Here is a 16,482-nt window from a genome sequence, read left to right as displayed (position 1 = left end):
GTACTAAACTGGCCCCCACAGTCACCAGATCTCAACCCAATAGAGCATCTTTGGGATGTGGTGGAACGGGAGCTTCGTGCCCTGGATGTGCATCCCACAAATCTCCATCAACTGCAAGATGCTATCCTATCAATATGGGCCAACATTTCTAAAGAATGCTTTCAGCACCTTGTTGAATCAATACCACGTAGAATTAAGGCAATTCTGAAGGCGAAAGGGGGTCAAACACAGTATTAGTATGGTGTTCCTAATAATCCTTTAGGTGAGTGTATATATATATATATATATATATATATATATATATATGAGCAAGTGTGTCCAAGTTAAGTGATTTAATTTAAGTCTCCATGTCACTCCAATACACAAATACACTACACTCTCCAGGTTTTGCAATTAGGGATTACACTTTCTGAAAACTTTTATACTTTTATCTACTTCAGAGGGTTCTGCAAGTTGCACTCCCTTTCCTATTTCAGAGATGCACATAGTAAAAATCTGTTTGTGTTTAACCCCACCTAGTGGTCACAGTAATCACAACATTTAATTTAAAACAATAATCCTTTAAAAAACAAAAACAAAGAAACGCCAATTTATGCAGAAGAAAGTACAAAGTGTAAACCATAAGAAAGCAGACTTTTTTTTGTTAAGGACTTTTTAGGATTGTCCCTTTATGATCCCTTCTATACATAATTGATTTTACTAAAATAATTAAGACACATAAAACACCAAAAGCATAGTAAAGCAGTGGTTGATATTGAGGTACAGATAGGTAACTCCACAGACATCTTATTTAGCAGACTTGAAAACAGCAGCTTTAAACGATAGTGCTGTGTACAGTACTGATGACTTTATTTGTCCCAACATTACATTTCAGTCCCTAAATGGCACCAATACAAAGTTTTAATAAAGCTGTATTTGTGAAGAAAAAAATCTGTTCCACAGACAACTCCATTTAACAAAGTTAAAAATGTGAAGTGTGAAAAAAATTAAATATACTTGGATTCTATGGGCTTGGTTTGCATACACCCAAGTCTGAATCTTTGCCAACCGGTCAAGGATTAACATTTGATTAAAGGTAGGGAATAGTGCGATGGATGCAAACTATACAATGTGAAATGCTGAGGTATGTGAATATGGAGCCTTCTTTAATAGTTTAGCAGCTTGACCTGTGACAAACTGTAAAATCCCTTATTGATCAAAAGTCTTTCTTAGCTACAGCTGGAAAACATTCAATTTGTGCAACTCTGTTTTGGTGATGTCAATCCAGAGGGATTACATGGCAACAGTGTTGTGCTGCGCATCCACAGCCCTGGTCCTGAAAGACCCCTGTACTAGCTTTGATTTAATTTCAGCCCAGCCGTCCACTCCTTACTCGAATGATCTCCAAATGAAGAGCGAAGGAAATCTGAGAAAGTTGTAACAAAACTATAATTGGTTTAAGGTTTTCGTTTAAGCGCTGAAAACCAGCATGGGGTTCCTCCAGTAACAGGCGTAGGAATCACTGGTACAAGAAGTGGAAACGGAGCATATATTAGAATAGGTGTATCTATTGGAGTGGTTTGAATCCAGTGTTGGACCACATACACAAAGTGGTTCTTAGGTTGGTGCTTGGGATGCAAAATCCTGTTACTTTGTGTTCTAACCACACAAAAATGAAACGACTTAATTGAACTACAAACTTGCCTGTTCTGAGCTCAATACATTTTACACTGCTGGAGATTCCAACTTAAAATGTTTCACAGCACTTGAATTATCCAACATGTGGAAGTCAAAATCAAACGTTTTACACAATTTTCCTGATTGAAATCTTTGTCTTCAGATCTTGGTTTCCTGGTTACATTGAAACAGGCTGTTCTCAACCTGTTCCCTTAAATTGGCAGGAGTGTTTGATACAAGCTATAATGATTTGGCAACCTATTACAAATTTGTTTAAGTTACAGAGCTAAATGGGCCAAACATTTTATTTTAGAAGAAGCTGCAAGCAGGTGGACATTTGACCTTGTACCTTGCTGTTGTATCATTTCCCAGTATGGAGTGCAGAAACCCAATAACTAATTCAGTTTAATACATGGTTTAATACGCAGGTAATTTAGAGTTCAGTGGGAATGAAAACCAGAAGGGGCTCCTGGGGCTGGTTGTACTAACAGGATAAAAAACAGGATTGGATACAGGATCACTGGATCCGGATCATGAAAAGGTGTTGTACGAAGCAGGCTCCACTTATCAGATTTTTTGATCCGATTATTAAGCAGCGCGTGCGGTAACTAAGGAGTTTCCTATTGACATAAACTGGCACATCGCTCACTGGTGCGACTATTTGAACATTCTAATGACAAAATGACAATCATAGACCTTTCAGAAAACTATACTGTGCTATATTGCTGACGAGTTTAGTAATTAAACAATCTTAACAGTTCACTACGTTTCCCAATGCATGTTCATTTCAAAAGGTAAGTTGCCGGTCCCACTGGACCTGCACTTCATTTGTAGTCTGTCATCTGAAAAGCTGTCCATCAAGGATATTGCCAATTGGATCTTTTAAAACTGCACAAAGTATACAACCTTACCAGTTTCTTGCACTGGTGTTCATCTCGCAAGCTATGCCACTGTTTCTTTACCTTCTCAACTACAAAAATAATATAATAATAATAATTTGCCTATAATACATTTTATTTATAATGCGCCCTTCTCATAACTGGAGCGCTACAGTCAAGCAGTCAAAACAGACAGTATAAAGATCAAACAAGCAACACAGCAGTAGCAACTCAAGAGTATTTAAAAAAACCTCGCAACTAACAGATCCTAAAAAGCTTTTTATAAAAGGTGAGTTTTATGAAATTTCTTAAAACTATGGAGTGTAGGAGCACTTCTCAAAGCTTTCTCTGCCTGCTACAGGAGGCTCTGTCACACATCGTCTTCAGTTTGCAATGTGGCTGCTAGAGAAATGAGAGCTTTTACATGATTATTTACAATAATGTAAATAAATAAAAACCTAAACGCACACAAACTACACCTCACCATGAAGACACAAAAGCAGAATGCCCGGTTCAACATTATACTGTTTAACTGAAAGTGCAAATCTTTGTAAATAATGTAAGTCACATTTTTGTTGTTTATCTGTGGTTAACCAGACTTGTCTACACCAATCATGTCACCTACGACTTGCTGAAAGCTGCTGGTTGCAAAAAATCTCAATGCTAAACACAGCTTCAGACATGTTGGTAAGGCATCACTGTGCTTCGATGTTGATACCACTACAGGATCAATCATGTCTGTGAGGATTAATATGGTACGTGGTGTTAATTACTGTACCGCTTTCATACACCTCCCTTACCAAAACCTCCTAAATGGTTTTGCCTGTCTTTAAATACCCACGCTATCCATCTTTGACACTGGCAAACTAAATGAAGTATGCATAGTTCCTCCATTTTAAAAAGTCAGATCGAGTTCTGATCCTGCTCAAAAGCATTATAAAACCTGACACTATTTTCAAAGATCAAAAGCAGGATCTGGTTTGAGCTCAGATTTGAGCTCAGATTGAGGGTTTAGTTTAGATTAGTAACACAATTGAGCTCAAGATCAAAAACGGAGCCTGGATCAGGGTTTGGATCCCGTTAGTTCAACCGGCCCCTGATGACTGAGAAAAATCAGCTAAGGCTGAGGTTGGTAGCCTGCTGCCTACAGGCTTGACACGACCCTTGGAGAGACGTTGTACAGCCGCTCTGGAAAGATACACTAAAACAAATACATAAACCATAAAGCGCTCACTGACATAAAAGGGCTAACATTTAGGCATCAATAAATACATGACTTAGTGTTTTCTTTTCTAATAGGTTTTGGGCACTTGTGTAAGGCAATTTCATGTTGTAAGTCACCCTGGATAAGGGTGTCTGCCAAGAAATAAAAATAATAATATTAATAATTGTTCATATTGTTAAGAGGTCATGATTCAGGGCCATTATTTCCCATATGTACAAATTCATGGAAACAGCTCCAGCTGTACATCCTGTGGTCAAGAGGTTCCACTTCCCTTGCACAATGATTAATGGTGGTTCCTAGAGACTGTGTGGGCAGTAAGAGTTCTTCCCCTCTTGGATCAGCACCACACACTTCAAATCCAAAAGTAGGGAAACATGCTGCAGAAGCTGCCATTGAAGAAGTCTTCTGCAATGGGATCTCTGTCTCTCTCTGGAGCAGTCAGTTGACCGTGCTCAGGGCATTGCTTACAAAGAAGCCAACAGTCTTGAAAATGTCCCTTTTCAACAGAGTTTTTCACAAGCTTCACTTGTTACTAGAATACAAAGAAACAGACAGGAAATACAAACAAGAAATGTGCAATATCAGATTTGACATTCAGACTTGAATACAGAAGTGCTGCAGAATACAGAAGTACAAGTAGTTTATTCCAAATCATTAAGGCTGCCGGGAAATGGAGCTCCAAAACACAAGTTTATTTCTGTATAATATCCTTCATGTTTTGGAGATCAACCCAGCTAGAATTTCAAAAGTGCACTTGTATCTGAGTAGAATGACTACATATTGCCCAATTTCCCATGTGGCGGTGGAATGGGTCCCACTTTGAAACTGGCAGAACATTATAAAACCTAACACTATTTTCAAAGTATACATACCTTCATTGCACTGATCACTGACCTATTAGCAGCTGTAAAAACAAACAAACACACATAGATTAACATTCAAACTTCATTGTGAGGTTTGGATTCTTTAAATAAAAGTTATATATATATATATATATATATATACATTGTTATACCCATCTACATCTAAGGATGGGACAGGTCATTGCATCTGTAGTTTTGAGAAGCAAATGTTACATAATTGCGAGAATAGACAAATACATTATAATCTTGTTTCATTATGCGGTCCTCATATTAAATTAATTGAACTAACTGAAGGGTAAATGAGTATTGTCATTGCTTTTGTCACACACAGAAACAAAATAGACAATTGCTGTTCTTAAAATATATATTATTCTTTGTTTGTGTGTGAGCTGAATCTTGAATTTGAGCAGAAACACACTCTGACCTACTTTTACTGCTGAAACCTAGGAAAGAGCACCCCAATTCAGGGGGAGCACTTATGAGCTAGTTACTGAGTAGCACAGTTGACAAGAGAAATCGACAGGCTTTGCAGTCCTAACCAGACACAAGGTCTCTGTATGAATTAATTGAAAAATTATTTCCAATATTAACCGAATGATAAAAAGAGCACTTGGCAACAAATGGAAAAATGCATGGGACCCCTTACAAGGCTGACATTTTATTGTATTAATTGTATTGAAGATTGGCATTAGATTGGTCTAATCCATGATGTGATTGTATGTGAGAAGAAACAGTGCAAAATGTCCTATTCCAAGAGGACAATTTCCCTCAAAAAAACACTTCCTAGAAATGCTGAACAGTGTTTTAGTTTAGGATTTGATTGCAAGACTGCAGAAAGGAACTAATTGCTGGAGAACACTGTGAGGTATTCCATACATTTACACACCATTGGACCAAGTAGCTGGAAATCCTTACCTTTGAGAGAGACCGATAATGGATCAATGTGCAATTGCTGTTCGGTTTCCAGCTCCTGGTCATATAGATGCTGCCGGAAAATGTTGAGCACCACCTCCTCACTCAGTGTGTATCGATCTAGCTGGACATGTTGTGTCGGAATCATAAACTTCAGCCAGTAATGTGCAGTGACGCTCCCATTACTAAAAGATTGTGGGGTTGGAGGGGGACAACATCAAAATCAAGATTAATTTTCAATAAAACACTAAATGGAATTGAATTAACCAAGAAAGGATAGGTGCATGGCCCTGTTGCCCTTTCCGTTGATTGCAAATGTCAAAATACAACACTAATACATGGTGCTGACACAGGAAGTCTCAAAAGAGACACTGAACAAACAAACAAACAGAACAGTTGACCGCAAGTGAGGTTGTTTTGTTTTGTTTTTAGTGGATCTTGGCCTGAATTTTAAAAGTTGCCTTTAAACTCATAAAAGTAAATGTATAACTTGAGTGTTAAAAAAATGCGAAAAAGACGATTGTTGCATTATTACAAGGCAGCTGAAAATACAGGTTACCGCTTACTCTTTTCCAAAAAATAAAAATAAAAATAATAATAATAATAATAAAAATCCATTCTGAATGTGTTCTAAAATTTCTAATTCATGTACAGTATTTGATTGGTAATTTTAATGTTGTTATTCAATCTGTTAATTTATAACATCAAATAAGTAATACTGGTCAGAGTTTCCCTATTTCTGCCAACAATTACAGAGCATTACTCATTTGGTCAGGAGGACCAGTGCAAATGAGGGCCAGCAACCCATAACAGTTCTGAATGAAATTCTTAGAAATATATTTACCCAATGTGTCTAGTATCAGTGTGTCTAGACTCTCCCAAACTGAAACTCTCAAACAGAACTCCTGTATTAAAACTCACCTTGACTTAGCTGAACCTACTTTGGTATGTTTTAATGCTCTTCTCTCTAAGGATTTAAGTAGAATTTTTCACCCTGAATATTTAAAACAATGCATTACATTCATAGATGTATTTCAACTTTGGTTGTTATGGCAGAAAACAAGTTTCAATGCAATTAAAGATCATAAAATATAAACAGGCAAAGATTATTCATTTAAAGACAATTTAATCAAGACTGACTTGTTGATACTGTACTGATGTGGGCTGTGTGTGTGGAGGGACTGCGGTGTGTTCTGTGTGTTGGGGATGGGGCAGTTTGTTGTTGGATCTGTGTTTTTAAACGGAATTATTGTTGTGGTTTCCGGGGTTGAGGGTTAACCCCTGCAGGAACAGAGGGGCACAGTTATGGGGGGAGCCGGACACGTGGGGGCAAGGACATATATAGTGCCCCAGTTGCAGCCGGAAAAAAGCAGTTAGAGAGGCAGTGTTCCAAGTGCACCGTTGAAAAGCTGTCTGTTCAGAAAACAAATTGTTGCATTTAATCGCCTCTCCAACTATTTGTTGTTTTGGTCTGTGCTGAAAATAGTAGCACAAAGGAAGAAATGCTACAATACTTTCAAATGTTTTAGGTAAGATTATAAAATAATTAAAAAGTTTCTAATAGTGGAAAGAAAATCTAAAATCTAGAAAATCTGTTGTTTATGAGAGAGTTCTGCTCTAGATGGTTTTTAAGTAATTATAGTAGCAAATCATTCAAATTGCTTTATTATTGTTTCATTGAGGAAGCCCGATTACCCCACCATGTCAAGAAACTCGTTTTTGTTATGTTCATAACAGGTCTCCAGGCATTTCAGGTGATGTCAAGTGAAAATTCCTCTCCAATCGCCAAGTATTTCCCACAGAACTGATTTACTCTTCTGACGTGTTCTTCATTTTAAGTGTCAATTACTGCAGTCACCCGTCATTCTGTACTCCTCTAGGAAAATTAAATCTGAATAGTCAAATCATTGTTTGTGAAGCCATAATGATAATAACAATAATATATAGAAAACTCTCTGTCTAGAGAGTATACCAAAGGCAACATCAAACACCATAACATTATGACCACTGACAGGTGAAGTGAATAACACTGATAATCTCGTTATCATGGCACCTGTCAGTGGGTGGGATATATTAAGCAGCAAGTGAACATTTTGTCCTCAAAGTTGATGTGTTCGAAGCAGGAAAAATGGGCAAGCTTAAGGATCTGAGTGACTTTGACAAGGGCCAAATTGTGATGGCTAGACGACTGGGTCAGAGCATCTCCAAAACTGCAGCTCTTGTGGGGTGTTCCCGGTCTGCGGAGGTCAGTACCTATCAAAAGTGGTCCAAGGAAGGAAAAGCGGTGAACCGGCGACAGGCTCATGGGCAGCCTAGGCTCATTGATGCACGTGGGGAGCCGTGCGGTCTGTGTGTGGTCTGATCCAACAGACAAGCTACTGTAGCTCAAATTGCTGAAAAAGTTAATGTGTCAGAACACACAGTTGCATCGTAGTTTGTTGCGTATGTGGCTGCGTAGCCGCAGACCAGTCAGGGTGCCCATGCTGACTCCTGTCCACTGCTGAAAGCGCCTACAATGGGCACATGGGCATCAGAACTGGACCACGGAGCAATGGAAGAAGGTGGCCTGGTCTGATGAATCAAGAGTTCAAGGTGTTGACTTGGCCTCCAAATTCCCCAGACCTTAATCCAATCGAGCATCTGTGGGATGTGCTGGACAAACAAGTCCGATCCATGGAGGCCCCACCTTGCAATCTACAGGACTTAAAGGATCTGCTGCTAACGTATTGGTGCCAGATACCACAGCACACCTTCAGAGGTCTAGTGGAGTCCATGCCTCGACGGGTCAGGGCTGTTTTGGGACCTACACAATATTAGGCAGGTGGTCATAATGATATGGCTGATTGGTATAAAAACAAATGGCAATAGGTTCCTTTACTAGTTTATTATTAACAGCCTTAAATGAGAAAGACCAAAGTGCATAATCAGGGAGGGAAATTACTGTTGACACAACTTACTCACTCTTTGACTCTCAGTTACTGCAATTGATACTTAATAAGTACCTATATGGGCATGCATGTGTAAACACTAATTGCATACCTAAAAGCAAGTCTTCCACTCCTCCAGCTCATTGTGATCTTGTTCTACTGGATGAAGCCATATTTGAAAATGGATGGATGGATATTTTTATTTAGATTGTATTTTTTTCGAGTTCTGCAGTACAGGTTTGAAAGCCTCTAATACTTAAACTGAAATGTCATGGGAAGCAGAGAGAACTGCTTCCCAAAATCTCCAAAATTCTCCTAATGTGTCTGCTTACCTGAAGGACTGCATGCCCACTTCAGAGAAATAACGTCCCAGTGCTGGAGAAGAACTGTACAATCCTGAAAGCTGAAACAATTTCAGAAAGAGATTGTCATTTAAGACATTCTTAAGAAGTTTAGTTGGTTTGGTTTGTTTTTCTTTATTTTCTTCATTTCCCAATCAGGATTCAAGCTCTGGATTCCATATGTGCTCCAGTATCTCTGACTCTGATTTGAACAGGATGTGCAAGGGTTAATCAGCTTTGTTAAACACAGTACATTTCACAGACTAACAGTATACACATTGTTAAACTCCGACACTGTCACAATCAAAGTTCAGTTATTTTCTTTCCCTGATATAACAAAGTAAATCTATATAATAACACAATGATGTGTACGAAGAGCCAAACTCTATTAAGCAACTGAATAGTCCTGTACATAGCCCAACACTATTCTCATTGACTCCCTCCACTGCAAGTTTCTCCTCCAAGTTACATTCTCTCCTTAACTGACGAGTATAAAACTGGCCCTGCTGCAGCAAAGAAGAAATGACTAACCCTCCCTGACTCAAAACATTAGGAGCCAAATTTGTCCAATTTAAGGCCTATGGAGAAACTCAAATAAAGGGTCTTAAGAATAACCATAGCTCACACTCAGCACAATAGTTTTGTGGTGTGTTTATAATGGAATCATTATGGTAAATAAACTTCAAAACACTGAGGAAACCATTACCATGAAAATGTTTTTCCATTGAAATGTTTTCATTCTTGTGAACAATCGCCGTTAGTTAACCAAACATTGGCATGCTATTGTTTTTAATCATTATACCACAAACATACATCGACAACACTGAAGTGGCTTAATCTTTGTTGTGATGGTCGCTTCGATGCTATTCTGCAGCTTGTTAAATGTCTCCAAACCTCCAAACTTTACTTAAAATGCAATTGCTTGCTTGCAGTCTTACCATTTCCTTGAGGTATGTGGACAGGGACTGACTCGCCTGGGACTCGGGCGAAAGCAATTCTTCTGTGAACTCCTTGTTGACGAGCCTCAGAGCACCACTGTAATAACGAGGCACCATGAATGAGCCTTTGTCAAACTTGTCGTCTTCATCCTCATAAACCACTGCACCAGGAAAAGTAAAGTAAAACACAGAGGATAACCACGTTAAAAAACAGGTAGGCAAGAGATTATTTAATACAAATAATAATAATAATAATAATAGTCAAAAGCCAGTGTTTCAGGATGTGTTGTGTCATTACTTCGCGGAAAGCAGAAAGGCAGTGCAATTCGAGTCATTATTATCAAATCAACTGATTGTTTGCATTTCACAGTCTAATTCCTTGATAGGAATTATTGTTTTTCATAGACAACATGAATTGTTGTGCAGACATCTTTCTCACACTATCAAACTTATTATTTTACATTGATATAGGAAAACAGTGTGAATGCCATATATCCAAGTTGTCTTGTACTAAAGAAAGTGCATCCAATATGTATTCTTGTATTGATGATGACTTGGAGCCTGAATTTGTTTGTTATCAATGTAACCATGTGTACCTCAGCCCCTGAAAGGCAAGGGAAATCAAATGTTTTGAGAACTGAGTGGCTCTGCTTGCTTTGGATAAGTTCAATATAATTGCTGATCAATACTAAAAATTCTCACACTCCCCACCTGATAAAATATATCCTTGCCAAATGTGTGAAAATGTTTATTGATTAAATAATGGCTTTTAAATGATAAAACTTATTTTTTCATAGAATGCAGACATGGTAAATGAATGAAAAGTACAATCACATATATCTCATCCCAATATAGTCTTTTTCCTTATGACACAGAAGCAGCATTTTTCCTTGGCAATTGGGATTGTTAAAGTTAGAAATATGAATCTGTATAATTGTTTTTATTCTTAATATGGCTGGCAGCCATGCACTAAAATGAAAATAGTGCCCAATGTAACCAGACAAGGGTGAGCTGAAATACTAAGTGGTCTTTCTGAAATATGAAAAGGGTGGCCACTTTCTGTAAGTTTTTGTTTGTTGTCATTTGAGAAGCTCTTTAATATCTAGCACTAGAACCGAAACATAGTGTTACCAAAATGCTTCTAATAATCCTAACCGATTACATGTTCCAAGGAACTGTATATGACTTAGGATGAGTGAGCACCAGATCTTTTGCCCACACCAGCACAACTCTCCTCCACTTTTGACAGACCAGTAAAAGAGGATGCATTATAAGAAAGAAAAAAATAATGTTTTTATAAAATTGTAAATATCTGTCAATGTAAAATATGCCAGGGATATTGTCAACAGGGACATATTATTAAGTTCATGCTAAAGCACTACTGAATGTAATGAGACGAGCTGCTGTGGCGAAGACAAAGTCGTTTTTTTCCGTCTATCAGGAAGTTATGACGCAACACGTCCTGAAACCCTGAAATAGCACGCCTTGGACATCCACCATTATTTGGCGCGTTTACAATTTTAAAGTGTAAAACGTTGCTTAAATGATAGAATTGAACTGGAAAAGTGCTACACGTCTTACTTATACATTATAGCAACATGTAAAGATGCACAAAAGCATTTAAGGAACCACCCCCTTTAATTATCACATCCAAAACACGTGTACTTAAAAGAATGTCTCTTTTAAGAAGTCTCAGAGAAAACCTCCATAAGGGACAGTCCCATGCCATCAACATTCAATTGGCATTAAGTGTGGTGGACATTAAAATAGAATTGGTACGGAGAAACTATACATTGGTGCAAAACCATTAAAGAGAGAAAATTGGTGATATGCATGTACAGTTAGTTAGGTCCATAAATATTTGGACAGTGACACGATTGTCATAATTGTGGCTCTGTACGCCAGCACAATGGATTTGAAAGGAAACAATTGGGGGGACCACATATAAAAATGGGTGTAATTCCTACACCGTACACTAATTTGGATGTAACTACCCTCAAATTAAAGATGAAAGTCTACACTTAAAGCACATCTTGATTGTTTCCTTTCAAATCCATCGTGGTGGCACAGAGAGCCAAAATTATGACAATTGTGTCACTGTCCAAATATTTATGTAGTATATATTATAAAGGAGGACAACTATAGTTAAACAGACCTACATACAATGTGTTGCAAGGAATCATTTCAATACATTTCACAGTACCTGAATACAGGAAGAGGCTGATTGCTGTCGTAGCAATAAGCAGGACAATAATCACCAAAATGACCATCCACAGTTTGCATTTCCAGAAGACTACTTCATTTGCAGAAGGGCACCTCCGCTTCCCATGATTTAAGCTGCCCTGCTATTGAGCAAATGGGGAAAATGTTAACATTTGTAAAGGTGTGTTGGAGATACATCTGCACTTCCAAAGAAAATTCTGCATACATAAAGTTGTAGCTGGAAGCATTCTCAACCTGCATCTGAAACCAAGTAAGCCCATGGTTCAATTAGTATAACTGAAATTAGTGGAGTGGTTGACACATTCCCAGCCTAATTTTCTGTTCAGTCAACTGGAATTTTTATTGTGTTCTCTGGGAGGAGCTGGCATTAAAGAAAGTCTGAAAATATATCAGTTATTAAAAACAAAAGTATGGTTTAATTCATAATATTGATTATTCAACAAATAATTGATTCAAATGAAGAATGTAAATACTTTCAACTACAGTTGCATTAGTCCTGATAATAAATGGCAAGACAGATTGATCACGCTTCAAAAGATCACAATTTAACTTTTTATTTTTATTTTATTTTTATTACAACTTCATAATTTACCGCACCTATTTTTCTCAGGATTCAGAGCCTTCACGGAGTCCAGGGATCCTCTGTATCTCTGTCACCTGTTTCTCTAGGTTATTTTATTATCAATTAAACATCTTATTGATTCATTGTTGTCCTGTTGATTCCTTATAGAGGGGTCGGAGCCTAATCCTGCCCACTGCATGTATTAATATGGGGCTCAAACACTACTTTCCCAGCATTTGTCGCTTCGTTACATCACCCCCAAACACTGCCTTTGCAGAAAACTCCTTGGCTATTCAATATAGTGATGGCCTAGCCATCGTTCCCTCATCCATCAAAGTATTTGGCCAAAACTCCTTAAACTTCAGTTATGGGGCTCTGCTATTCTTTGCTGGACTTTGATCTGTACTTTTACAGGTCAGATATTTTGCAGCCACATTTATTTGATTGACTTGCATTTCCAAGTACAGCACTTTAAAAACATGTAAACACTTTTTGGTGGAATTGTACAGTGCATACAATGAAGTGATTCCCTACTTTTCCCTCCATATTTCCAAAGTCTGTTCCAACATTCCATTAATTACAACAATATGAATCAGCATCCTCTACTCTAATGTATACCATATGCTTTCTGTTGTCCTACCACTTCACAATAACAGGACAGACTTTTTTTTACCCCAAGAGCCTGTAAACAATTCAATACCATTCTTGTGTAATGTAGGTTAACATGCTTAGGGTTAACACACTCTGACTAACATACAGCAACACATACTTGACAATTGAATGTACATCCTTTTTATATACAGGGGGGTAAAAGTTTTGCTGGCACATTCAGAACAAACTGAATACTTAATATTAGTTCAAAACAGACATTACACAATTACCTCAAATTAAATAATTAGAATGTATTTATATATCATTAATCAGTTTCTCAAAAAATAAAATGCAAGACTAACAAGTAAAAGGGCATGCACAACCCCTAGAGACACCCCAAGAGCTTGAATTGCCCAACAGGTTCCAACTGCTGGACACCAAGTTGGACAGTGACAGCTCAGAGGGTGATGGGGGGCAGTTGAGCACCAGAGCACCATGGTGCCCACTCCCCCCCAGAAGAAGGAGGTAGTTATAGTAGGAGACTCAATTCTTAGAGGTGTAGATCACACAGTGTGTTCTAGTGACAAGGAGACCCGCATGGTATCTTGCCTGCCTGGTGCTCAGGTTGCAGATCTCCCTAAACTAGTAGACGGGCTACTGGGCAAAGCCGGGGGGAATCCACTGGTCATGGTACACATTGGAACCAATGACATAGGAAAAAGTAGGACAGAGGTTCTGCAAGACAAATTTAAAGAGTTAGGAACAAAACTAAAGAGCAGAACCTCCACAGTAGTTTTCTCTGAAATACTTCCGGTACTACGTGCCAGGCCAGGGAAGACAGGCAGAGATTAGAAAGTTTAACACGTGGTTGAAAGCTTGGTGTAGGGAAGAGGGGTTTAGGTTTACGGAGCATTGGTCTTTCTTCTGGGATAGATGGGACCTGTACAAACTGGACGGTCTACATCTAAACAGAAGGGGGGCTAATGCATTGGGAGAGCGTATGTGCAGTGAAATTGAGAAACATTTAAACTAGGAATCAGGGGGGCAGGGAGCTCTGACAATGGGAGATGTTCCTCTAAGGAAAGAAAACCAAGGGAAACTGCTAGTAGGAAAGTCCTGAAATGTTTGTACCTCAATGCCAGGAGTATAAGGAACAAGATGTTAGACTTGGAAGCCACAGTGCTGGCGTGTGACTATGATGTTGTAGGAGTGACAGAAACATGGCTTGCAGAAAATGATGGGGATGAATACAAGTTGGAAGGATACACACAGTTTAGGAGAGACAGGCAAAATCGAAGAGGGGGTGGGGTAGCATTATATGTGAAAAATGACATTGAGGCAGAAGAACTTGTATTAGATCCCAGTAACAGAACAGAATCTTTGTGGGTGAAACTTTTGAACAAGAGATCTGGAGGATTAGCGGTAGGAGTGTGTTACAGGCCACAAAACTCAGATATTCAGAAAGATGCTGCATTGTACAGTGTAATCAGGACTGCATGTAGCAAGGATGTGGCTGTTATAATGGGGGATTTCAATTTCCCAAACTTAGACTGGGAAAGCCCAGTGGGGACTACAGAAGCAGAAATAGAAATGGTTGAGATGGTAAATGACTGCTTTCTAACTCAATTTGTCAGGGAACCAACCAGAGAGAGTGCATGTATTGACTTGATCTTTTCAAATGACCAAGACAGAGTCAGGGGGACAGTAGTTAGAGAACCAATGGCAAATTGTGATCACAATATGGTTAGCTTTGAGGCATTCTTTCAAAAAATAAGGTCCAAGTCTAAAACAATGGTCTACAATTTTAGAAAAGCAAACCTTGAAGGTATGAGACGGTAGACTGGAGCACACTGGATACAGAGTTAGTTGAAAATGGATGGGTATATATTAAGAATATACTACTTGAGGCTCAGGAGCAATTTGTACCAAAACTTAGCAAATTGAGGAACAAAAAACACTGGCCAAAATGGTTTAATAGAGGTATGCAAAAAAATATAAAGAGGAAGAAAATGTTGTATAGTGCATACAAAAGGGATGGTGACAAATCAAAATACATAGAATATGTTGAGCTGCAAAGAGATCTTAAGAAAGGGATCAGGAAAGCAAAGAGGGAAATAGAAAGAAACATAGCTCTTGGAGCTAAAACCAATGCAAAGAGCTTTTTTCAATATTACAACAGCAAGCGGTCAATAAAGGAGGAAGTGAAACAGATAAAGGGCAAAAATGGAGGTATCTTGGAAAACGAACAAGATGTGGCAAATATTCTAAATGAGTATTTCAGGTTTTTACAAAAGAAAAAACAGATGACATGCCACAGGTTGACAATCAGTCCAGTCAAACCCTAAGAGAGATCAGGATAAATGAGGAGGAGGTACTAAAGGGGCTAGCAGAATTAAAAACAAACAAATCACCTGGGCCAGATGGGATATTTCCAACAGTACTTAAAGAAATGAGGGAAATTATGTATAGGCCGCTAACTCGATTATTCCAAATGACACTTAGAACAGGGGATGTGCCAACTGACTGGAAGACAGCAAATGTCATACCAATCTACAAGAAAGGGGACAAAACTGAGCCAGGAAATTACAGACCAATCAGTCTCACCTGCATCACCTGTAAAATGTTGGAAAAAATGATTAGACAGAAAACAGAGGAGCATCTCAATGAAAACCATATTCTTGGAGATAGTCAACATGGGTTTAGACGAGGCAGATCATGTCTGCAGCTGTAGATCACGTGAAAGCATATGATATGATATACTTAGATTTCCAAAAAGCTTTTGATAAGGTTCCACACCAAAGACTGATCCTCAAATTGGAAGCTGTAGGCATTCAGGGTAATGTAAGTAGATGGATTATGAACTGGTTGATGTATAGGAAACAGAGGGTGTCAATTAGAGGAGTTGCTTCTAACTGGAGTGAGGTTGTTAGTGGAGTTCCACAGGGATCAGTACTAGGGCCTTTGCTTTTTCTAATCTATATTAATGATCTTTACTCAGGGATAGTTAGCAAACTTGTCAAATTTGCAGATGATACTAAAATAGGTGGCTCAGCAGATACAATCTTGGCAGCACAGGCTATTCAGAGGGACTTAGATAATATTCAGTTGTGGGCCGACACCTGGCAAATGAAATTCAATGTGGACAAGTGCAAGGTAAACATACAGGTAACAAAAATGTCCACTATAATTACACTATGGGAGGTACAGATCTAGATGAAGTAACACATGAGAAAGACCTAGGAGTCTATGTGGACTCCTCACTTTCTCCATCCAAGCAATGTGGGGAAGCAATAAAAAAGGCAAACAGAATGCTAGGGTATATTGTCAGAAGTGTAGAATTTAAAACAAGGGAAGTAATGTTAAGAC

At 38.4% G+C, this 16,482-nt stretch overlaps 1 protein-coding gene across 1 annotated transcript in view; it reads right to left on the bottom strand.

Moving 5' to 3' along the window:
• Positions 1–732: 732 nt before the first annotated feature.
• c15h3orf52 (chromosome 15 C3orf52 homolog) overlaps positions 733–16,482 on the bottom strand; it is a 31,877-nt gene continuing 16,127 nt past the window's right edge. The window contains exons 4-9 of the mRNA XM_066699921.1: positions 11,944–12,085; positions 9,741–9,901; positions 8,794–8,864; positions 5,538–5,719; positions 4,632–4,663; positions 733–4,291 (exon numbers count right to left, since the gene is read on the bottom strand). Coding sequence (XP_066556018.1) covers positions 4,289–4,291; positions 4,632–4,663; positions 5,538–5,719; positions 8,794–8,864; positions 9,741–9,901; positions 11,944–12,085 — 591 coding nt within the window. The 3' untranslated portion in view covers positions 733–4,288. The remainder of the gene's footprint in view (positions 4,292–4,631; positions 4,664–5,537; positions 5,720–8,793; positions 8,865–9,740; positions 9,902–11,943; positions 12,086–16,482) is intronic.

Source organism: Amia ocellicauda, chromosome 3, assembly GCF_036373705.1.
Source record: "Amia ocellicauda isolate fAmiCal2 chromosome 3, fAmiCal2.hap1, whole genome shotgun sequence".
NCBI lineage: Eukaryota > Metazoa > Chordata > Actinopteri > Amiiformes > Amiidae > Amia > Amia ocellicauda.
Note: the sequence above shows the minus strand (reverse complement) of the source record. Positions and strands in the feature narration are given on the sequence as shown.